General features: G+C 38.8%; 1 protein-coding gene and 1 non-coding gene across 2 annotated transcripts in view; both read right to left on the reverse strand.

The window, feature by feature from the left end:
- Cpne8 (copine 8) overlaps window positions 1-25466 on the reverse strand; it is a 183722-nt gene that overhangs the window by 12617 nt on the left and 145639 nt on the right. Inside the window, exons 14-18 of the mRNA XM_075960372.1 lie at window positions 21477-21523; window positions 16071-16252; window positions 9308-9435; window positions 2043-2145; window positions 766-823 (exon numbers count right to left, since the gene is read on the reverse strand). Coding sequence (XP_075816487.1) covers window positions 766-823; window positions 2043-2145; window positions 9308-9435; window positions 16071-16252; window positions 21477-21523 — 518 coding nt within the window. The remainder of the gene's footprint in view (window positions 1-765; window positions 824-2042; window positions 2146-9307; window positions 9436-16070; window positions 16253-21476; window positions 21524-25466) is intronic.
- LOC142845337 (U1 spliceosomal RNA) lies at window positions 11575-11736 on the reverse strand. The gene has a single exon (XR_012909896.1). It is a non-coding gene; the product is annotated as a U1 spliceosomal RNA (small nuclear RNA).

The raw sequence follows: 25466 nt of genomic DNA on the forward strand, positions 1-25466 counted from the left end.
AGAGAAAACAGCAGCAGAAGCTGTGGCAGTCTGTAGGAACAGGATGGCCAAGTCTCAGCCTAAATACATGGTCACTGTTAGTAAAAATAACTAACTACCCGTGTCGAAGTTAAAGTTGCCACAGTTCAGTGGCATTCGTGAAAAGAAATCAGCCAGGTGACCAGTAACAAACCATCTTTAAAGAACTTTACTCTGGTCACTAGTAACCTAAAAAGCTGTCCTGTAACTGGCATTTGAGAAGTCTGAGCCTCCGTCAGCTCAGTCCAGGATCATCTACGCAGCCAGCTCAGTCCCAGTTACTGGTCTTAGTTCTTTCACCTGATGGACCTCTTTGTTTCTAAAGCTAATTCTGTTAACTAGCCAGAAGCTGGAATCACATTAAATTAGCATATCGCGCTTCTGTTAATATTTCCGTTCACAACTTAATGATTCATTAATATAGCAGTGTTCTTTAAAGGCTGTCGACACTCTTCCCCCACACAGCGAGCTCCCCTGGAGTGTTCTTTGCCTTAGGAATCAAATCCCAATTTAGCACTCCGTCAGGCTCACATACTGTTTCAAGATACAAAGTCTAACAACAGGCAAAGGTGCATGTTCGATAAATGTAGGAGTAAATTAGAGGGAGGGCGTCTTAGCCAATGACTGTGAACTGTATTTATGCTTATGATGACATTATACATATACAAGCTCAATCCCATTCTTTTGCCCAGTTAGGCTGACAGAAATGTAACAGGACCATAAGACCACTGAACTCTTGCTACTTACCGTCAAATTCTGCAGGTCCAACACCTACTATAATTATTGACATTGGAAGCTTCGAGGCCTTTAGGAAGAATAACACAATGAGATCTCAATAAAGACATTTCATTCTTAAGAAAAATGAAAGCACATATAAACATTGTACAGACTTTCAATCTGGCTATTTTTTGCAGACAGTCCTAGAAATTTTGATAATTTAATAATTTTTTTAGAACTTAAAGACAAAAAGAAAATGATTTCTTGATGTTCTCTGACATTTTCACAGATGCTCACTAAGATAACTTTTAATAACATGTTCAAAATTGTCGTCATCACAGTGAATTATTATCAGGAATTATTCTCACAGCGAATTAGCAAGTACAAGCCAATGGCTATTCAGATAAGTTTAACCTTTCTCATTCGTGCACTAAATATCTGTGAACTGCTGAGATTGAATATTTAATGTTGCAACATGGCTTTCATCACATGAAGTACTGAAGTCATATTCTATAAGTTACCAAATGGGGCTAGGGAGATGACCCAAGCGGGTAAAGGCTCTTAGGATCAAGCTCTTTCTTAGTGCACTGTCTTCCTTTTAGTTAGTCGTGAATTATTAAGTCGGCATGTTAATTGCAAATAGCATAACTAGAAAGGGGACAGAAATTCAAGGGTCTAAGTAGAAACAAAATACATAAAGACATTGGGTTGTTCCAAAAAGAAGATTAATCTATGAATCACTTGACTATTCCCTACTTGCATTTGTTTTTTTTTCTCATACTAAATAACTAACAATATGTTTCTGTTACTAAAATTGTGAGGCTTGACAAACAACTCATCCATTCAACGCATTCTTAATTAAATATGCCAAACTTAGGCATAGAAAAGTTTGGTAAAACAAGTATAATTTAGCAAATCACCACCTGATAAACATAGATTTTAGAGTAAATTCTCAAAAGAAGATAATTAAATCATGAACAAAGAAGACATATACCTGGGACTGTGATGCCTAGTATGGCTTTAAGTCAACTGCAGAAGCAGAGACTGGCTAGATTGTTCTCATGGAACTGCAATGTCAGGGCATGATAGGTCCTAGTCATCAGAGTGTACAGGAATACAAATCAGTCGATTGTTTGAGAACCAAGCAAACCTTGTCTACATGAAAGGAATCCCCACCTCCCCAGTCCTTATGCAGCTAACGTGTGAAGACTGCCGGATAAACTAAGAATGAGATCAACTGTAATGGTATGGTTTTGTTCTCAACCAAAGAGGCACTGTGGTGTCACTGAGACCCTGGTCCTACTTACATTAACGATGGATTCTTTAGTTTGAGCCATATCTGAGATCACACCGTCTGTCACAATCAGGAGCACAAAATACTGGGAGCCATCTTTTACGGAAGATGCATACCTGGAAAACAACAGGAAGGAAAGGATAGCAGAAACAGGAGGAGCTTCAGATGAGGGCTGCAGAGTGTTAAGTTTCAAATCTGGGACAAATGCCTGAGGTGACTATTTAACACATTAAAGCAGACCTGGCTGCCACGTTCTCCCAGCATTCCAAAGTTCCTACCTGTTACAGGGTATGGCTGGGGTATCCCTGGTTCAGGATACCTTGAACCCTCTGGCCAGGGTCTGGGCTCCTCTTCCCCCAGAGACTCTTCCCTATATAATCCAGACATTTTGGTTGCCCTTCCCCTTTTGTACCGTTGACTTCCTGACTTCTGCCCCTGGTTCCACTCTCCATTCCCCTCCCTCTTTCCAACATGGCCCAGCTCAGTGTGGTCATGTCTACTGTGGACTCTCCCAGATGTCCTTGCCTCTGACTATGCTTTCAAACATATCTGCAACAGCCATATCCTTTCCTTTTTCTTCTTTCCTTCAGAGTAGCCATGAGGCATGGCCAACGAGCCTTCTAATATTGAGAAAATATTTACACATATGTCAGAAGCCTCCTTAAGTACATGTTCCAGGCAGATTAACTGCACTGCTAGTGCCTGCCAGGACACAGAAATGCTTAGCTTTCTTAGAAGTGTTTTCACTAACAAAATTTGCCAGGATGGAGATTTCTTTCATAAAGAGGAAAGACTGGATATAGATTTTGAAAAGACCTATTCTGGCTGTGATGTATTATGTACAAGCTATTCAAAAATTGTTGAAGTCAGGCTGGAGAGATGGCTCAGCGGTTAAGAGCATTGCCTGCTCTTCCAAAGGTCCTGAGTTCAATTCCCAGCAACCACATGGTGGCTCACAACCATCTGTAAAGAGGTCTGGCGCCCTCTTCTGGCCTTCAGGCATACAGACAGAATATTGTATACATAATAAATAAATAAATATTAAAAAAAATTGTTGAAGTCATCAGAACTCAGTTTTCTTATCTTGAAAATTGAGACAGGAATATTTATGCCTTTGAACATTAAATGAATAAATTATATGTATAATTATATGTGTGGGACTCAATATAAAATGGGGCTCTGTAAATTAAATAGTGACTAAATGATTCTTAATTTTGAACTGGACAAAATCAATGTTGCGTATCACTGGGAACATACTAAACACCACTGGCATGTATCCAAAGAAACAATCATTTTATTATAGTTCCTGAGATTTTACCTCAATAAAAAAAGTCAAATAGATGGTATACCCACAGTTCTAAGTGTGTGTAGGAGGGTGAATGAGCATTTGTGTATATGTGCATGTGCGTGTGTGTATGTAAATATGTGTGTGCACATGTTTATACATATGTGTGTAAGTGTGCATCCTGGCACAAATGTGCTGGGTGCTTCATAGGCCTAGAGCTGGCCACATAGGCGAGTTCATGTCCAGTGACAAGTGAGTCTCACACACCTCTTAGGACACAGGACAGGAAACAAGAAGGCCTTGTTATCTCGAAAACTATCAACCAGACCACATGGGGGAAAAATGATCTAAAAGTATTAAATTGGCAGGCTAAAGAAAGTGATCCAACTTGAAAGATCCTAACTGATCCTGCTTGAATATGTTGGGTAGACTTAGAAATCACATGAATAAAAATATTTGCAACTTTCTGGGGTACAAAATAAAGTATCATGTACTCGTGCTGTTGATAAGATGGCTGTTGACATGGCTTATTCACTGACACTTGCAGAGACACTTGGATTAGTCCCACAATGACCACAGAATAAGTGACCCTGAACATCCAGGAATCCATATGAATGTGACAGCAATACAATCATTGGGGAACAACCCCAAGCAGGGAAACCCATTATCCTTTTCATTTTCGAAAGAAGCAATCTTACAATTTCCAGCTGTTCAATTTTTAATATCTGAACAATCATTTTTCAAAAAAGAAAAAGCATGTATTACTGACTATAATTCAATGTGAAGTTTTATATTTTGCGTGATTAATGTAAGACTGGAAATAGCAAGAGGAACACATCTACAAGTGCACTGGTATCTCCTTTGTGCTAGTTTAAACTGGTCAAAGCTTCTAAAAATGGAAAATTCCTGGCACATTACAGAAGTCGGGTTTTATAATGCAAGCCTCCACCTTCAGTGCCTTAGCAGGCTCAATCCCACTCCTAAGAGGAGAGGCTGTGCTCACAGGATGTAGAGGTGGGAGGAAGCCGACAACAACAAATCTACATTCCTCTGTAGTTCTTATTCATCTTAAAATTCATGGAAACCTAGCTTATTCATCTTAAAATTCATAGAAACCTATTGGTTTATAATCTTAGACATTTTTAATAGTGCTTTATTGTTAACTCTATAAAAGTACGTTTGTAGGGTTTCATATACTTAAAATTATTATAAATTCCATTTTGTATAATAGCTGACCAAACTATTCTAGTGCTGAATTACTATCTGCACATAAAACTAGGGATCTGAAACTATTCCATTCCTGTAGCTGTCACTCTATAAACGATCATTTATTTGGAGAGGAAATCTAACTTCAGACAAAACCAATCTCATGCTACTATTTCTTTTAGTTTAGCTTCTTCGTAAAAGTAGAAATAATACTTATGATCAAAAGTATTAATACGTTACAGGAGGGATGAAGTAGGATGTACCGGGCAGGCCACACTCCAAGTTCCTTTCAGAAAGTGACAATGAGACACAGGCTTGTAGATTAAATTATATTACAGAAGTTTCTGTCTTAATGGAACCTTCACTGAAGTGCATAATTAAAACTTTTATTAAAAGCCTTATCACTACCTATTCTGGAATATAGCCAATCTATAATTTATATGTTACTATTACCATGATAAATGTGAGAGAAACGTTAGCTTTCTAAAGACCTCAGAATTCACATCTATTTGCCTGGAGTTTCTATAACGGTTCCAAACACATTTTTCATAAAAGTTCAGAAATGGTTTTCTCAGATTTGTGAAGTATTCTTCTAGCTATTCATTGGCTAACAGGAACACAGAAGGCATGAGCAGGAGCTAAGAAACCAATCCAGGCATGTGTCATTTAAATAGGTTATCATTTATACAAGTGGATTGTGCATATTAATATTGAGGAAAAGGACACACATATTTAAATACTTCATCACTAACAAAAAAAATTTATGTAACAAAGCTGCCACCTCAAACTGCTTTTAACTACATAATGCGGTGAACAAGAGCCCCTGCCGAGGTGTGGAGCAATGTTTTGCTGCCTTCAGTGTTTGCTTTTTTTGTTGTACTTTTTCAATTACTTATTTATTTTATGTGTATGGATGATTTGTCTACATGTGTATCTGTACACTGAGAAGGCTAGCACAGGACATCAGATACCCTGGGACTGGAGTTAGAGATGGTTGTGAGCTGCCATGTGCATTCTAGGAATCAAACCCATGTCCTCTGGAAGAGCAGCCAGTGCTCTAACCCCTGAGCAATCTCTCCAGCCTTCTGCATGTTTTAAGCTCTGTAGTAGAGCTTAAAGACAAAGGTTCAAGGTACAGCAACACAATGACCTTGAGTTTCGTTGTCGTGGTTTGACTTTTAGTCTATATAAATGATCACTTTATACGTGCATGCTGCATCCACCAGAAAAGTAGGAATAATGGCAGTGCTGGCACCCCATGAACTACTGTGAAGGACAAAAATCAATTCATGCTGCAGCACAGAGATTACTGCCAGAGATGCCACAGCCTCACAAATGATTGCTGTTATGATTTCGCTGACTGATCACACAGATGGAAGAGATCAAACAATGTGCTCTTCTTAGTATTTTGAAATTAATTATAGCAACTCCAAAATAAAAATGTCAGTTTCTAAGCAATTAAAACTAATCTTAACTGGCTATCTAGATCCTGGAATGTCCTCAGTGCTAAACAAACAAACAAACAAACAAACAAAAGGAGAAATGCCAGGTTGAAAATGGAGCAGGGTTAAACTAGTATTCACTATAAGTAAGTGCTGAGAAGGAAATGACAGGCAGACTCGAAGCAACACCAGCAGTTCTCTGTGATGGAAGCAGAGCTAGATTAGTGGGGTGGTAGCTAGACATTGGAGATCCTGAGGCCAGGCTATGTTGCTTGTATTTATTTATACATAAGGCACCAACTGATACTGAGAAGCGTTTTTTATAGTGTTTGAAATAGTCCTTGGATCATAATGAGCAAATACCACTGGGAATTCAAGAAATTGGAAACAAGGTGTGTGAAGTCTCCTAAATAAGTACAGAACCATATATGTTACAAGTCTGATACTTTGTGTTTTATCTATTTCATATTTTTGCCGTCCCATTATTATTATCTCACAGTCAAGTTAATACTGAGAAATCAGTGAAAAATGAGGGTGTGCACAAAATTGCTATTCCTAAAGAGATTCCAAAATGCCAGTAGGTATATACTAAACAGGCTATATTTCACTCATGTAGAAAACACCCTTGAAGAACAAAACAAGCAAACAGAAAAATACGGATATGTACTTGCTATGACTTAGGTACAAATGGGTTTCAATGGTAACATTTGATATAAGCATATCAGAATTCAGCTAGTAGACACTTTTACTTTGTTTTGTTTTTGAGATATGGGGTTATGTATCTCAGGTGACCTCAAACTTGCTATGCAGCTGAGGATGACCTTAACCTTTGAACCTATTGCTTCACCTCTTGGGTGCTAAGATTACATGCACGTACCCCATGTTGAGTTTATGGGGAGCTGGGGATGTACCCAGGACTGGTGTATACTAGACAAGCCCTCCAGCAGCTGAGTCCACCTTAGCCCAAGCTAGCTCTTGTCCACTTGTTGAGTGTTTATTTCCTATATGGGAGGCTGGTGCTGTCTACTACCGAAACACATTCATGAGAGATGACATAGCCAAGAAACTATATAAACAGAGTGTGTGCACATGTTAATTGTGCTGCTACTTTAGGTAAAGAAACAAATAGAATATTGTCTTCCAGCAGATGAAGTTTTCAGATGAAGATTTTAGATGAGCCAGAAATTGTCTATCTTAATAAAATATTAGCAGTAAAATTAAATATAATTTTAAGATAAAGAAAATGGCAAAGAGCATTAATTTCAGAGATTTTTGTTCAAAGGTCGTCAGATAGAACATTTTCATTTCCTGGGAAGAAAAGATAAGTAATACAAATCCAGCTTTGGCTGTTTTCTCCCATTTTAAGTATAATAAGAAATAGTTATTAGATCGTGGCTTTTTTCAAAGGATCTGAAAGCTTTAGTAAAGAGTGACTTCTATATCTGAGTTTCAGAGAGAGATGAGTGACACATAGGAATAGCTGTAGGGATGTAGCTTGTTGTTTAATCATCCTTGGCTTCCATTCATTGATTTCTTTTGGTTTTGTGTGTATGTGTCATGTGTGAAGGTGTGCTCACCTGTGGAAGTTAATTGGAGGCCAGAGATTGAGGTGAGGGGTCATCTTCAAGCCTTTTCCACATTTATTTTTAAGGCAGGATCTCTCACTGAGCCTAGAGTTCACTGGTTTGGTTAGGATAGTGGCCAATGAACTCCAGGCATATGCTTGTCCTTCCACCCCACCCCAGTGCTGGGGCTGCAGACATGAGTCACAAAGCCTGGCTTCTAGAGATGAGAACTCAAGCCTACATATGCGTATAGCAAGCGTTTTACATCTCCCCAGTCCAAAACTGTGGCTTAAACAGAAATAAAAAAGCATATAGAAGAATTCTATATAAATTTAACTTTTTTTTTTCCAAGACAACAAACACAGAACTGATTCATAAGTATTGATTAGCATATTTAAAACAATGGGCATGAATCCATATAAAATGGGTTTTGCCATTTTTTATGTTTCTTTTATTAAAAAGTGATGTGTATGGTAGTGTTAGGGAATCGATTAAAATTATTTTGCACTAATATGGTTTTGATACTATTTTTTAGGGAATTGATTAAAATTATTTTGCATTAATATGGTATTAATACTATTTTTCTTGACAGCCATCAATAACCTAGAATGGTTTAAAATGAAATATATTTCCTATAGGAAACGTATTAAGCCAATATGATTTTCAAGTTATGAATAATGACCAAATAGTTGATTGTGAAATGAATGACAGGGGAACAGAAAAGAATAGCCCACCATAGAGAAGAAGAGAGGACAGAAGGCAAAATTAAGTGTCATTTCATCAAAAAATCAATGTTTGCTGTTATGAACAAATAATGTTGAGATTCAGAATTCATACATTAGCATAAATTACAGAAGGAAGTATTTGAGAAATCCAGAACCAAGAGTCACTATTGAGGAGTGGCCTCTTAGATTTTTGTGACCCTGAGGTCAGCCCTGAATGCTGAGACACTGTCACATCCCAGGAAATGCAAAGTAGAACACATTGGACTTCTGGTCACATCCAGAGAGAAGATAGCAAACCCCGAGAATGTTCTGAGAACTGAGGTCTTACACTGATGTTTTATACTGGATGCAAACTAATTTCAATTTCTAGCCGTACATTCAAAAGGATTGGACCTTCTTAGCTAATTTCAAAATATGACAGAGTTTTATAGGATTTTCCACTGACATTAAGCCAGATTTTTCTTTCAGGGATTTGCAAAGTGATATCTAATCCACTTGTTATGTATAAATGAGTTTCTGTTTTAACATCTTCTCTGGAACATGTTGTCTGAACCATAAGCAAACTCTCCTCTCTGTACCGTGTACTATATACCAGCAGACTTCTGGGAATTAACAAAATTAGCTTTTATATTAACCTCAGAGAGGTTGAAAGAATGTGCCCTATATATCACAGAAAGAAAGCACTTGTCTTAATGGGATTGTCTCATTAGTCTTATGCCACCTCAGGACATGACATTGATATGAATGACTCAGACATTTTAAGATTGCCATCACTTTTGTTTGCTCTCACATATTCTTTTCACAGAAAAGGCTTTCTTTGGTTGGAAAAGACAGGCCTAACATCACCTGGCTTCTTCATTTGAATCTGATGCAAAGTCCCAGTGTTCATTAGTTGGTGGGGACCACCCTGTACCTACCTACTTCCTAACCTTCTCAGATGCAGTGAGAAGAAAACTCCTTGACCGTGGAATTATGGTGCAGTGATGGGCAGTTTTAAGCATGATCCAGTAGATTAGCCTGTAGCAGCACAAGCCTCTTGCCTGCTCCCTCCTTACCTTGCTACGTGGTTTATCACAGGAGCAAAGTTGGTTGGCCCATACAGCTGCACAGATTTCAGACTTCTATAATAAGCTTCCATGACCCCTTCGATGCCATCACAATAAGGATTCTGAGGGTTGCCGTTCTTGTAGAAAATTATGGGCAAAGAAAGTAAAAAGAAAAATTGGTCTCCATGAAAATCAGTGAAGGAGAAATTAATAACACACTGACATGCTTAAAGATAATTTAAACTTAAAGTTTTATAGTAGCACCCGCCCAATGCTGATGAATTAACTGGTCCACAAGAGATATTATACAGATCATAATATGAAGATAGTACATTTGAAAAATGTAAAATAATCTGAGAAGCACAGCAGGTATTTTCAAATCAGAGATAACTCCAAATAGATTTCTGCACACATAGAGATTTTATTTAAAATCCATAAAGGAGAAACCTGACTCTGAATGGTTAGATATTTAGTGGTTTTTAACTCCATATCCTTAACATATTCTACATTTTCCCAGTTTAGTATCAGTAGCAAGCATGTATTACGACCTGCAAAAAGTAAAAGTTTTCAATTCAGTTTTACTCGAAAACTGGAAAAAAGCAAAATGCCTCCTATGTTTAACACTTTTTAAGTCATGGATGTCTGACTCTGCCTGGAGAAAAGGTCATAGGGAATATAATTTGAAGTGAGAAACATTGAAACAAGAAAAGGGGAGAAAAAAATCAGAGGATATCCATGTAATCAAGTGAATGGAGCTGGCTAATAACAAACGCTTGTTTTGGGAACAGTGCCCACACGGACATCACACCCTTCCTTTCTCACACTGCCCATGTCCTGGTACTGTTGAGGTTAACCCTCCAGGTCTAGATTTTAAAAGTTATTCAAGTGAGACAATGCTAGCTGTTGGTTTCTTATCTGTCTGATTGTCCCTAATGCTTTACCACTTTCTATCTTCACATCAAACAGTAATCTCCATTGTCTCCTACATGTGGGGAAATCCAGGGTACCTAAGGCGGGCTGTTCTGGATGTAGCAGGCTAGCTCATCAGGTTGTGACAGGTTAAGGTGCTGATGTGAGTTGCAGTCACCGGGAAGCCTGACAGGAGCTAGAGTAAGAAGCCAACGGGTGTGCCACAGCTGTGTTTCTAACTTCCCGGAGTGAGGAGTCAGAGAGCAGGATAAAACTGCAGCAGCTTCATGTGAGACCTTCAGCCATTTCTCACCATTGTGTCTCCTGTACCCTATCTGTTAAGACTGGGCTACAAAGAGCCGCCTTCACCAACTAAGGACAATTAGGCTCTGTCTCTGGAAGTGGGGCATGCAAAGATTGTAGACATATTTAAAGAAATAATAACCACAACTATATTTAAGCAGCAATAATTCCAGCGAGCATATTTATCCCCCAAATAATCACAATAACTGATCATTTACGGCTGAGGTTTGGTGAAGTCTAGGTAGCAAGTTTTGTTCAGGCATGTAATTGTGAGTAGCTAAAATGCTCAGTAAAGTGTTGTTAGAGCTAACACATAAAGAAATGGAAACACTGAGTTGTTAGCTCATCCAAGGTCACACAACGCAGAGACAGGAACTGCGACTCTAGGAATTCTGACTTCAGAACTGGGTCCTTTCATCCTTCCCTGTCACCACTTAGGACACAGCTGATGCTTTGCAAAGCTGGGGATCTTAGGAACTAAGCAAGAGGGATCAACACCTTCAATCTTGTTCATAATAAACAAGGGATTTATACTGAACTCTTCCCTTTCAGTTTTATATTTTCTTCAGATATTTTCATTAACTAACACTCATACAATGCTTTTAAACTGTGATGGTTTGAATGAAAATCTCACCCATGTAGACTCAGATTTGAATTCTTGGTCCACAGTTAGTGCTGTCTGGGTAGGCTTAGGAGGTGTGGCCTTGCTGATGGAAGTATGTCACTGGAGTAGGGTTTGACATTTAAAAGCCTTGTTTTTCCCCAGTTTTCTATCTCACTGACTTCCTGCTTACAGTTTAAAATGTGAGCTGCCTACTGTCATGCTTCCTCATCATGACAGTGATGAGCCCCTATCTCTCCAGTACTGCAAGCCCCCAGAGAGCCTTTCATTCTCTCAGGTGCCTTGGTCCTGGTGCCTTAGCATAGAAACAGAAGAGTAACTAATACAAAACCAAAAACAAACAAAACAAACCAGCAGAAAATGCCACCTGGAAAACAAACGCTCTCTAATAGGGGGATTCTGGTGTTGACTCTTTAGATTTTTGTGTATGTCTCTTATAAGGGAGAGAACAAACACAGTTGGACACTACCACCAATTATGCAGTTGAGTTTCTCATGTTTGTAGAAACCACAGCGGTTAGCACACATCCAGAGTGCAATGGATAAGCCTCACCCTGGGAAAAAGTACCTTTGTGATCATGGTATTCCCCCTGCCAGGTAATTATAGGTATTTAGCTTGATGTGTCTATAGATACCAGAAGAGTTTAGAAAGAATAGGGTCATTGGTGGGGGCTAATCTTAAGGAAGTAAGGATGAAACACAAGAGGTTTCATTGGGGAAGGAGAATAATGGAAGGAAGATGAATACACGTGGAGGGACGGAGGAGAGTAGGACCAAAGAGACGGGAGGAAGAAAAACTTACATTAATGATGTTTGAAAAAGTCATATGAAAACCTACTATTTTATAAGGTTCCATATATATGCAGAGACAGGGTCTTGAGATGAACCTGGAGATCATCATTTTTGCTAGCCTGGCTTGCTGTAATGTCTCAGGAAACCTCCTGTCTCCACTCACAGAATGCTGGGGTTGTGGCAGTACCACCATGTCCAGATTTCTACTGATGTTTTTACGTGCAAGCTAGGGATTTGAACTTAGGTCTTCACATGGGACCTAGGGATGTGAACTCAGGCCTTCACGTGGGACCTAAGGATTTGAACTCAGGTCTTCATGTAGGACCTAGAGATTTGAACTCAGGTCTTCACATGGGACCTAGGGATTTGAACTCAGGTTTTCATGCTTTCACAGCAAACACCTTTCTAACTCTGCCATCATTCCAGTGCAGAGCTGACCTATTTCATCTTCTTTTAAATAAGATTTTATGATAGTCTTTTCCCTTAAAAGGTGCAAGCTAATTAAAACTCAAGTTCATTAATGATTTTAGACATAGAAAAAAATATAACAACCTTAGGGAACAGTCACAAAGTAGGATAGTCATAAACTACTTTTATGATGAGCATTTGAACATTTTCACTGGGGGCTGTATTTCTATGGAGCTCCTTCCCCGCCTCCTCTGGAAGTGAAATTATGAGGTCACTGTCTTCCCTCTTGGCAGTGGAAAGACAGGCACTGTCTGCTCTGCTTATCGCCATGGACTGCTGAAAGCCTGGTCTCTCAATTAGTCCTCCTGCCGTAAGAAGTGGCACTAAGATTTCCTCACAGCCAGGGATGATAAGAATGCTTTTTAATGTGAAGTCTTATCTCTTTAAGAATATCTTGTCTATATTAGATCAGATTATTTAAAATATTTTATATTACCAAAATTAGACGTTTCTTTTAATGACAAAGTTGTATTAGGTTATCAAAAAGGTTTTTAAAAGTAATTCCTTCAACTAATTATGCAGGAAAGCAAATTTTGTCTTTTAACACCAATTAGAATGTCACTGTATGTATGCCAGCATTATCTCAGAGTAGTATTTATATTAGTCAGGAAAACAAAGTACTCTGAAAACAGAATATAATCGCTAGGCAATACTAAATTTGGTTTATTACCATCAGAATCAATCTAATCCTGTTTCCTTAACAGCACAGGAATATTTTCCACAGATTTCACAGGCTCTGACAGCTTTCTTAGCAGTTCTGAATTGGGTTTCAAGAAGATCTTACAGGTTAAGTAATAAATAGTTCATTCTTATCAGTAGGCAGTTTTATGAATTTGACTACAAGAGTGAATGAGAATAGAGAAAAAGCAGAAAAGGAGATGGGCAAAATTTATGTATAGTGAGAACTATGCAGAAAGAAATTACTAACCTCATTGGTTAACCACAATAATTCCTTCTGGGGACTTGAAAATAGATCCAAACCCTCCTGAGGTTTGCACAAGTGGTTTTCATGGCTTTTTAAGTTTGGAAGGTTTTAATTCTCTGAGAGGCATGAAATTCCCAACAGATACTCTCTTTTATCTGACTTAGGAGTACAATGTGTGGGCTATTTTGTGGAAAGAAACAATAATCTCCTGCCCACAGCATCATTTCCTAAGATTGTGTGTATGATGGAATGGACAAACAAGAATAAATAAAGAAACAGCAATGCCCAAATTCTCATCAAAATATGTGAAAAAAGATTAAAACTGTTCATATAAAAGTTTCTCTGTGATATATATATGTGCATGTGCACATACATACATGGACTGTGCATTTAGGCATATGTGAGTTTACATGTGTGCATATATGTGCATGTACACACGTTTCTACACATGTACCCACGTATATGTGTACATGTATGTATACTCATGTGTATATATGTGTATTTAACATCCATGTATGTGTGTGCACACACAAGCTCATGTGAGTATGTATGTGTTTTGAGAAAGCACATACTTAGAGAGATTTATGGGCTGCTCTTATGAGCTATAGTTTAATAATGGTTAAGAGCAGAGGTATTGAGAAAATGGAAGATTGGGGTTTAGTTCTGTCTTTGGACTGAATTGTCACACAGCACCGGGAGATATTCTCATGACACCTAGTATACGCAGTACAGTGAATGTGTCTGTCGTGTTGTATCTACCATACATGGATTTTTTTTGGACATTATATAAGATGATGAGCATAAATGATCAGTTTTGATTCTAGTAATGCAAATGTTCTGTCTGACACTCAGACTTGGTCTGTCTTCCTACCCAAGGAAACTGGAGCTATGGAAAAGCAGCCCTAAGGATGAGACAGCACCACCGTCTTTGGCATAATGGCTTCCATCATCAGTTGGAAGATGATGCCTCATTGGTTGAGAAGACATGATCTTTTGGTTCAGTGCTGCACAATAGCATACTTGGGTGGTGTCATTTCTAGTCCATAGAAATGAATTTTCAAGGCTCTGGAGATTAGAAAGTCTATGATCAAAGGGCAGGATAGATGCTTGCTCCCGGTTGGAGGACTGCTGGCTTCTCATATGGGGGAAGGTGAAAGGACAAGAAAGTAAATTCTGCATGAATTCTCCTCTAAAAAGGTTTTATTCCCATGTCTTCTTCCTGACCCAATCACCTCGTGTGTGTGTGTGTGTGTGTGTGTGTGTGTGTGTGTGTGTGTGTGTGTGCATGTGTATGTGCTGGGTGCAAAGTCCAGAGGTTGGCAGCAGGGGTTTGTCAGTCACTTTCCACCTTAGTTTTTGAACAAGTTCCCTCCTCCCTCGAAGCTGGAGTGCACCAATCCAGCTAGACCTGGCAGCAGATCTTGGGAGGCCTCACCTCTTTGCTTTCCCAGCACTGAAGTCATGGACATACACCCTTATACCCAGCCTTTTATGTGGATGGTAGAGACCTGAAATCTGATCCTCATGCTTGTACAGAATACATGTGACCCACTGAGTCATGACATATGCATCTTAGTCACCTCTTAGTTTACTTTTTAGTTCTGTTATTGCTGGCGACACCAGAACTTTAGACGAGATACATCCAGATAACAGCTGTCTCTCTATGAAAAAACTACATTTTTAAAGATCTTATTTAGGTGCAATTTTTATATCCATCCCTAACATGTCATGAATGATTTGATAATCATGTAATGATTTGATTACATGAAATAAATGTAAAGATGGGAGAGCCAAGAAGTCATGAATGAGGGGGAAGAGAAATGAGTAACAACACACAAAAGGAGACGGGATGTTTTCATGGTAAATTACTAATTTCTTTTAGTTTAATAAATCATTCTTTTTATCAGGCGAAATGAAGGATGGTCAGTTAAAGATAGTCAAATATTCCTTGATAGTCTTTCCACCGAGAAGTCAAAATTCATTTTTCTACCTTGAAACCTGTGCTGGTCCTAGTAACTCACATAGTAAAAAATGATGTCACAGTTCAGAAGTTCTAAGCCTGCGATCTAATGGATCTGGAATTTCTGTCTCAGACTTCAGAACGTCTAAGAAAAGTGACTCCGGGTGGAGACTCTAAAGACCATGAGTCTACCAGACCAGGACAGAGTCAATTAGAACCTGTGTCTAAGAGGACACTTCAGCGACTCCAGCCATCTCGTCCTGGGCATTAGATAATGAACAGAGGCAGGGAAGCTACCATAGTGTGCATACTACGCAAAACACATGATACAGACCTGAGAAACTGAACCAGTGTCCAGAGGGAGGCTCTGAAATACTGCCTTAGTAAAATTATTCTCCAACCATTAAAAATGTCCTAGCTGAAGCCTGATATTTAAAACAAACAAATGCACTTATCCAGTTATATTTGTGGCCTCCTTTATGACCCATTAGGATTACGAGTATGACACATCTATCTGCATTATTTTACATCTCCTAACTTTAGGGATATATATTATACAAAGGCCGATACCCAGAATAGACCTACTGTGTATAAATGGGGGTTCTTTAGGCAGATTTACTGAAAGGCTGTCTTTTTGATATGAAGTTCATTCTCCTAAGTGAACTATTATGAAGCTGAGATGAGTGCCTGGTCACCAAGAACCTCTACCAAAACCAGTACAGTAGAAACAGAAACCCAACACTGAAATACCTGACATGTTACTTCTTTGTCAACAAATCAAATGGTATCATTACCAGAGCAAACTCATGAGATATCCTTCCATCTGGAGGCAGCTTCGCACCAAAACCAAGAGCTGGGAACATCTTATCACTGTCATAATCTTGAACAATTTCTCCCACAGCCTTCAGGGCCATGCCATAGGCATTCAGTTGGTAAGGGTTCATGTAGTGGAGAGAAGTAGGCTGGGCAGGATTTCCTGATGACAGAAAATGGGTCAAAACATAAACAGTCGGGCCACAGGTAGCAATACTGTAGGCTTTCTTTACTTCAGTTTCAAATACTTAAGATTATCATTCTCTGCCTATCCCTACCCAGGATCTTTGTTTAGACCTAGATCGCCAGTCTCCACCAATGGTTCTTTTCCTTCTGCACGTCTCAAGCTGTCACCGTGTCCTGAATTCACTCTCTCCCTTTAGTTATGTCTCACACACAGCAAACACCACTTCTTATTTCTTTAGACTCTTCTTGTCTTTCTTTTCCCTGCCCTTGTGTTTCTTTTGTTCTGTTTTATAAAACGGGCAACAAAAAAATCAACTCTCAACTTCTTGAGTCTGTGACCATGTCTTAATCTCCTTTGTGCCTTTGATAATGCCAACAGAGATTGAAGTGGTAGTTGGTGGGTGACATTGAACTTAATTAGTAGCAGTAATGGTTAAAATACCAAGGAATCTACCACAGATTGAACAGCGGACATCGTATCTCAAAAGCCTTAACAATGAGTTCATTCTGAAACATTTTGACTTTTGGCTACAATGCTTCTCAAAATATTCACATACAAGTTTTTTAAAAAAATATTTATTTATTTACTTATTATGTATACAACATTCTGTTTGTGTGTATGCCTGCAGGCCAGAAGAGGGCACCAGACCTCATTACAGATGGTTGTGAGCCACCATGTGGTTGCTGGGAATTGAACTCAGGACCTTTGGAATAGTTGTCTTCTGTTTTGATAGGTGTCATTTGAAACATGAAATGTAATTTTGCTAGCATTCACTTTATTTTCTTTACATTGCTAATGCCCTTGGTGTCACATTTAAGAATCAGATGCCACAACCACAGCCATCAAAGCCTTTTCTGATTTTTTGTTCTGAACTCTTTACAGCTTAACATTTTGAAGCATTTCTGTATTAGTGGAGTTTTGTACATGACCTGAGATAAAAGTCTTAATTTCATCCTTGTGCATGTGGCTAAGTACTTGATCCAGCACTCTTTCTAAAAAGGCTATTTTTTCCCCATAAAATAAAGTTTGGTATCTTTCTTTTTCATTTGTTTTGGCTTTTCTTGATCCTTTGCAACAACACATAAATTTTAAGTGAATTTCTCCTTTTCTAAAATAAATCTACCAGATTTTGACATTGTATCAACTCTGTCAATCACTTGGAGGGAGATGGTTATTTTAACAATGTTTGCTCTTATAATCCAAAACAAAACTTTTAAATTTTATTATGTAATTTTTTAAACATTCTTATAAGAACATAGTCTTTAGTTTGTAAAACACAGTCTTCAGCTTATATGTTTTGTATTAAACGCAATCCTAACTTTTTCATTTTTAAAAAATTACTGTAGGTACAATTGTTGTTAATTAATTTCTGGCTGCAAGGTAGAGGACAAGACGGTTACGCGAGGAAAAGACACAGACACGCGGCGGTCCCACGTGGGTGCACTTTAATGGGGGAGGGGCAACAGGCAGGTGAAGGTGTGCCGATACACTAGGAAAACGGAAGAGGGAAGAGAGCTAACTCGTAAAGACCTTCGCTTTTAACGGGGAATGCAAAGGCTTCTGGGAAATGTCCATATCCAGGAGAACGCTGGGAACTGTAGTTCGGCAAAAGAACAACAACAATAATCTTCTTTTTTCTTTGTGAATATTTTTCCTTGCAAAGGTAGAGAAAAGAATTGAGGCCTTGATCTTCTTTCCTGCAGCCTTGCTCAACTTGTGATTAGTTGTAAGGCATTTTAGTAGATTTCTCAGAATTTTGCATATTACAGGATGTATTCAAAAGTAGTTTTATTTCACTTTTATTTACAGTATCAATATTTAATTCTTTTATCTACCTTGCATGGCAACAACACCTGGTGCAATGTTGACTGGAAATAATCAGAGCATTCTTGTCTTGTTTTCCATCTCAGGAGAAACCAACCTGCTTCTCATTCCTAAACACGCTGTTGAGTAGGGCTTATAAGTTTCCCTCTACAAGGCCTTGAAAGCATCCACCACAAGCACATGCAGAACTTTGTGAAATGGTTTCTCAGCGTCATGTGGGATATTATTCATTTTCAAAATCTTAATATTCAAAAATCAAGTAATGTAATGTAGTCCTATGAATACCAGATGTTAGAAAATGAATGAGCAGATGATAAACCATTATATGCTGTTGGTCTGGGTTATTTTACCCAGTATTTTTATATACACATGTACATGAAAGCTGATTTTTAAGTTTCTCATTGTGATGTCTTGGCCTTACCTTTGAATCAAACTATTAACGGCCTCACAGAAAGAACCTTTACTCTTTGGTTTTTAGAACAGTTTGTCCTAAAGTCTGGCAATTAAAATATTTGGTAGATTTCTTGAATGAAGCCACCTAGAACTAAGAACTAAGGTAGTTTTCTCATTGCTAATTCAGTTTCTTGTTACACACTGTCCAGATTGTCAAAATCTTAGATGAGTTTCAGTCATTATGTCTTTCTATTGAATAGACAGTTGATTCTCTTAGTAAACCTAAAACTCATCAATAGAACAATGAAAAGTTATTTCAACCAGTTGGACTTAGGCTGAGTTACTTATTACGGGTCATATTTCATAGACATGAAACAAGAATTACCATCTCAAGACATAATACAAATGAAAACATTTTAACGCCCAGAAAAAAAGTGAACGGGTAGAATTTGGCCTCATTAAGCATAGTTCTAGCTCTTCAAGGCATAAGCCAATATGTCTCATTAGTAAAATGTTTTCTAGAACTAGGTTTGTGCAGCTGTGTAAGAAGCAGGTCAAATTTAACGGCTTTTTGGATGGTGATTTGGGAAATGTGGACCAGTGTAAGAAATGTAAAGAGAACACACAAGAGCTGTAGACACAATGGGTAATTGGGAAGGGAAGATCAGCAGGGGCTCCTCAACGTGCACTAGGGCATTGTGCTGGCTTGTTTTTATGTCATCTTGACCTAAGTTAGAGTCATCTGAAAACAGGGAATACAACTACATCTTGACCCAAGTTAGAGTCATCTGAAAAGAAGGAATACAACTGCAAAAATGCCTCCATGAGATCCGGCTGTAGGCAAGCCTGTAGGGCATTTTCTTAATTAGTGATTGATGTGGGGTCCTTAGGCCCTTGTGTGTGGTGCCATCCCTGGATTGGTTATTCTGGATTCTGTACGAATGTAGGCTGAGCAACCCACAAAGAGCAAACCTATATGTAAACAAACATTTCTCTCTCAGGCCTATTACTAACTAGCTCTTACGTTTAAATTAACCCATTTCTATTAATCAATGTAGGGCCACGTGGCCATGACTTTTACTGGTCTACTGGCATTTTGTTTCTTGGGCAGCTGGCTTGTGTCTCCCTCAACTCCTTCATGTCTTTCTTCCTATATTTAGTTTGGTTTTCCTGCCTAGCTATATTCTGCCTTGCTATTGGCCAAAGTAGCCTTTATTATTAACCAATGTGAGCAACACATATTCACAGCATCTAGAAGGGTTATCCCACAGCACAAGCCAGAAAGCAGCACTCCCCCATGGCCTCTGCACCAGTTCCTGTCTCTAGGTTCCTGCCTTGTTTGTGTGCTGGTCCTGACATCCTCCAAGTATGAACAGTGATGTGGAAGATTAAGTCAAATAAGCCCTTTACTCCCAAGTTTGCTTTGGTTATGGTGTTTCGTCACAGCAGCAGTAACCCTACAATAGGCATCATCCTCATAAATACAGTGGAGACTGACGAAACTGTCAATCAAAAGTGTACCCAACACTCCTAGGCTGGGAGGTCCTTCTGTCTATGTGTTGCTTTTATTGATTAATGAATAAAAAATTGTTTTGGCCTGTGATAGGGCAAAAGAACACAGCTAGGTAGAGAAAACTAAAGTGAACACTGGGAGAGAGGAGGCAGGGTCAGAGAGATGCCATGGAGCTGCCAGAGAAAGTCATGGCAAAACATTGTCGGTAAGCTACTGCCACGTGGTGATACACAGATTAATGGAGATGGGTTAAATTAAGATGTAAGAATTAGTCAATAAGAAGCTGGAGCTAAGAGTCCAGGTAGTGTTTTAATTAATATGGTTTCTGTGTGATTATTTCAGGCCTAAGCTAGCTGGGCGGCCAAGAACAAACAAGCAGCTCCTTGCAACACACTCCAAACCTTCCAACACATCTCAGCAACTCCAGATCCCACTCAGCAGCCTCAGTTTTGTTGTTATTGTACAACATGGGTGCTGTGGCTTGCTGCTGCTGCTGCTGCTGCTGCTGTTGCTGCTGCTGCTGCTGCTGCTGCTACTCCAACTGTTCGATATCAGCTGGGAATATCACACAGTACCAAAAGTTCAGGAGGAAGACGAAATGAAAAATTCCAAACATAGCTTCTAATGAAGCTGTACTGCCTTCTTGCCTCATAAAGTTGAATCTTTCTAAGGAAACTGTTGTCACTTGGGTATTACATGGGAAAAACTCATGGCAACTTTTGTCAAAAGCAAATAATAAAGGCTTGCAACATGACTTGGTGGTTAGCAGGGCTTGGTGCCTAAGCCCGGAAACCACAGAACGATAGAACTGGCCCCCGAAATTTGTCAACACAAGCTGTGACATATGCCCCCTCATACTCATGCATGCACACCAGAAACACACACAGACACACACACACACACACACACACACACACACACACACACACAGATAGTAACAAATGAAATAAAAACTGAAAGAGATACAGTGAGGTCATGTTCTTAGGATATAATGCAACCAGTTCAAACGGTCATTCCGTTCCAAATAAACTTGGCTCAAAATAAAATAAAATTTCCATTATTTTTCTTTCCTAAAATATTTTATACGAATCACTAATGTCTGTACCAAAATGTCACATAGCAATCCTACTTAATGAACTAGCTGCCAAGACGTTAGTAAGTGAGTAAAATTATGGCTGAACCCCACTTTCAAATTAAGTACACAAGGAGGTACTGGCGGAATGGGATCTCTAATTAGACATGCTTCAGAAATGGCTTAACTACATCTCAAATCAGTATTCCTTGGGAAGAAATCGTAAAATGGTTCAAAATATAGTTAGTCTGTTGTATATTTTTGTTATATTTCTTCTCCATTTTGCATCTCTAAACTGTCTCATAGTGTTAAAGACAAAATTTTGGGATTTTCGATGAAAATAAAAATTTGTCACTTACTCGGCAGCAGTTCTTACTGAGGACAGGAGTAGCACTCACCGTTTGATGCTGTAAAGTCAATAGCCACGGTGAAGTTGATCTGCGTTCTAGAACAAAAGCAAATAAAAATCGCCAAGTAAGCAGCAGCACCCAGGAGGTCATCGTCCATTCTTGTTACATTTTTAGTGTAAAGGATTTTCCTAAGTGTTGAATTTGAACAAATACAGCATATGCTAGACAGCATTAAATAGGCAGATTTACCAGGTATGTGTGTTAAAAAAATATCTTTGTTATCATAATACTGTAAAAGAAAAGTCATTTGAACAAGCTTGGGTTGCTTTTTGAGCGCAGTAAACATGCGCGTGGCCGAGCAAAGAGTCTAAACAAACAGCCATGAGGTTTACATCCAGCACTTATAGCTAATTGCTGCTTTTGAAACCATCAGTAAAACTGTCCCACACCTCTACAGCATCAGTCCTTAAACTAACTTTCAAAAGTCCTGAAGATAGGACCTTACTCTATGTTTCTGAAAACTGAAATAGCTCAAGAGACAGTCTATAAGTTGGCATGGTAACCTCCACCTACTTACCAGTTTTTGGTAAATATAGTGGTAAGAAATGTGTATAATTTTAATTTTCAACTCTTAGACAATACATTACTTGGTTAGTTTGTTTCTCTTTTAAATAAATTAGCTATTTTCTTTTCCTCCCTCCCTCTCTCTTTTTCTAGCTCTTCCTTCAGTTCTTTTGTTCTATTACAAACTAAATGAGTGGCATTTCACTTTTTGCTACATTCATGACTATTTATATTGATAATAACATTCCTTTCTTTCCAAAGACAAAAGTCATAGTAAGCGGCAGTGCCATTGTGTCAATGACAGTGCAGGCCTATCTGTGAATCTCTCTTTCTTGTGTTACCTAAATAGCACTTCATTGATGTGGGAAGTCCTTCTGTATATGTGTTGCTTTTATTGGTCAATGAATAAAGAAGCTGTTTTGACCTTTGATAGGGTAGAGTAGAGCTAGGTGGGGAAGTCTAAACTGAATGCTGGGAGGAAGAAGGCAGAGTCAGGGAGACATCTGAAGGAAAGACACAAACCACCAGCCGAAACCTTGCTGGTAGGGCACAAGCCTCATGATAAAATATAAAATAATAGAAATGGGTTAATTTAAAAGATAAACGAGAGCTAGAAATATGCATAAGGTAATAGGCCAAGCAGTGTTGTAATTAATATAGTTTCTGTGTGATTATTTCAGTTCTGGGCAGCTGGGAACAAACAAGCAGCCTTCCTACAACACTTCATTAAAGGAAAATGAGAATTTCCTTAAAGAGCACACTTAGCATATTTTAAACACTTAAATTATTTCTTGTAAAAAAAATACCCTCGACAAAGTGAACTATTCAAAGTCTGGATGATGATGATGATAATAATGATGTCTACCTTGTCCATCCGGGCCTGGATAGGACTTAGACATGAACGGTTTCTGACTCTAGAACTAAATCATCAAGCCCCATCATACTTCACTAACAAGCATTCCTTTCCCTTTTCAGATCCAGCCTCAAAAATCCTGCATGTGATTCTGAGACTGACTCAAATGCACACCCCTCCCCAGAGAATGATCAACTTCACGTATTTATATTTAACAAAGTCAATGGAGATCCCTTTTTATAGCCACTCAGTAACGTTTTACTTAGAGCAGAAATCAGGTTTAGAGGCTAAGAATCCAGGCTCACAGGGAGCTTCATTCTAATCAGCATGAATCGAAATGAGCACAGCTTTGAGAGAGGTAACACAGTGAGCCTTTGGGGAGAACATTCTAGATAACTAACTCCCTTTGAGGTGCTAAAAGGAACGACTGCCCACAGCCCACTGGTATGTCATGGTAACCGACAGTAATACAGGGTGACAAGTGACACAGAAAAAACAGGGCTGAGTCTGCAAGAGCTGGATTTGAGGCTCAGCAGCTCACTTGTGTCCTTGGCCAAATTTCAATATTCTTAGAGGGCGGTCTCACAGTAACAGCAAATAGCAGAGAGAAAGGGAAGTGCTCTATACATAAAACATACTCCATGTAAATAACTTACACATTAAATATACATATAAATATACGTACTATGATACATAGTTACATAGGTTATATCCATTCATCTAACAATATTTTGATAAGAACACAATCTTTTCTTAAAAATATATTTTACATTTAAGGAAACTGAGCTCAAAAAACTCAGTCGTTTTCTATACCACCAACAAATGCCAGCATTAGAATGTAAATTAACATCTTTCCCAAAACAGATGTCCTTAATAATAGATACTAAGACATTATTACCATAGGCTTGATATAAATTTGCCTTCCACTGAGTATGCTATCAGTACTAATCTCAGAAGCACCTGTATGTCTGTTATTCCAGTGGAACTGGTTAGGCATAAAAGTAACCCAAAGCCTTGAAAACACAGCATTTTAGGATATTTTTAATACTAAATTAGAATTCCACATTTTGGCACAATCTTCCTTAGATTGTAGGAACAGATCCCTCTCCCTTTCCCCCCTTCTCTCTCTGTGAGTGTGGTATAAGTGTGAGTGTGTGTGTATGTATCCACACACTCTTATTTGGTGTGGTTGACATTGGCTGGGTTCATTCATTGCCCTCCACTTTATTTTCTCAGATAAATTCTCTCAGTGACCTTCCAGCTTACCATTGTAGCTAAGTCAGAAGGCAGAAGCCCCCAGGCATCCACCTGCTTGTCTCATTCCCCCAGTGCTGGAGCCGCAGGAGTATGCTGCCATACCTTTATACCTGGCAGAGGATGTGAACTCAAGTTCTCATGCCTCTGCAGCAAACACTTTTCCTATGAGCCATCTCACCAGCCCTCCAGCTCTCTCTGTGCACTGGAACCTTGCTGTGCTTCTGCATTCATGAGTAACTTCATTCTATGGTTGTTTCTCATTCTTTCATCATGATAAAACCCAACACATCACAAAAAAAGTTTCTTAAATCATGATTCTCAGAACAAAACCTGCAATATTTGCAGCAACCGAGGTCCTCCCAAGGCAGTGGTATCTATCAAAGCAAAGATAAAAGCTGTGACCACTAGCTACAGAGCTATACGGCACAGGAGAACAAAAAAATAGAAAAAAAGAATATTTAGAACTAAAATAACATACCCAAACACAGAGCAGTTTATTTTAAAAAGTTAATAAATTGCTAAAATAATTTTAAAAAACTAAAAAGAAAAAAAGCAAGGAGATTAAAAGGGAGAAAGCGAAAGGAAAAGACATTGAGAGAGGGAGAGATAGTGATAGACAAATAGGGAGAGATGGAGAGAGCAGGACAGAGGGGGACAGAGAGGGACACACGGGGGAAGGGGTTAATACCTTACAGACCAATCATTTAACCCAAAGATTATTTCAAAGGCCCAGGATCCTCTAAGACAGAGTAGGAAGGCCTGATGCACTTAGCACTGAATGGTAACTAATAACCATGGAGTAACAGAGACAGTCAAGGACTACAGACGAATCCTTGAGGTATATTGATTGGCTGACTGATGGGAAGATGTGACTAACTCCTGCTTTCCCTGGACCCCCTCCCGTTGTTTGCTCTGCCTCGGTGTGTTCAGATCGGAAAGGAAACATTATGCCTTACTCCACAGGCACCTGTTGGGAAGGATGCCTGCCATATCTGAAAAACAGAGCAAAGCAAAACAAAACAACAACAGCAGCAAAAACTAAAGTTCAGCAATCATCTTTCAATTGCCAAGAGCTGTGCAAAGTAATGGAAAGTTCTGGAATACCAGCTTTGAACTCAACATGTTTAGCATTCCAATGTTGGTTTACTGAGGTCAACAGCAAGAACAGTCCAGCATTTTTATCACTGAGTTCATTCTTCTGAGTGCTGTGTGCATCTATGCATAACATGATGTATGTTTAGTATGCCCACAGTCACATTCTACATGTTTATGAAATATTAGTGAAACAATTTCCTAAAGAAAGACGGTGGAAATGAGGCTGTTAAGAAGATTGCTTGAAGGCTTTGATGAATTGTTTCTTTTTC

This window comes from Microtus pennsylvanicus, chromosome 2 (assembly GCF_037038515.1).
Source record: "Microtus pennsylvanicus isolate mMicPen1 chromosome 2, mMicPen1.hap1, whole genome shotgun sequence".
Lineage (NCBI taxonomy): Eukaryota > Metazoa > Chordata > Mammalia > Rodentia > Cricetidae > Microtus > Microtus pennsylvanicus.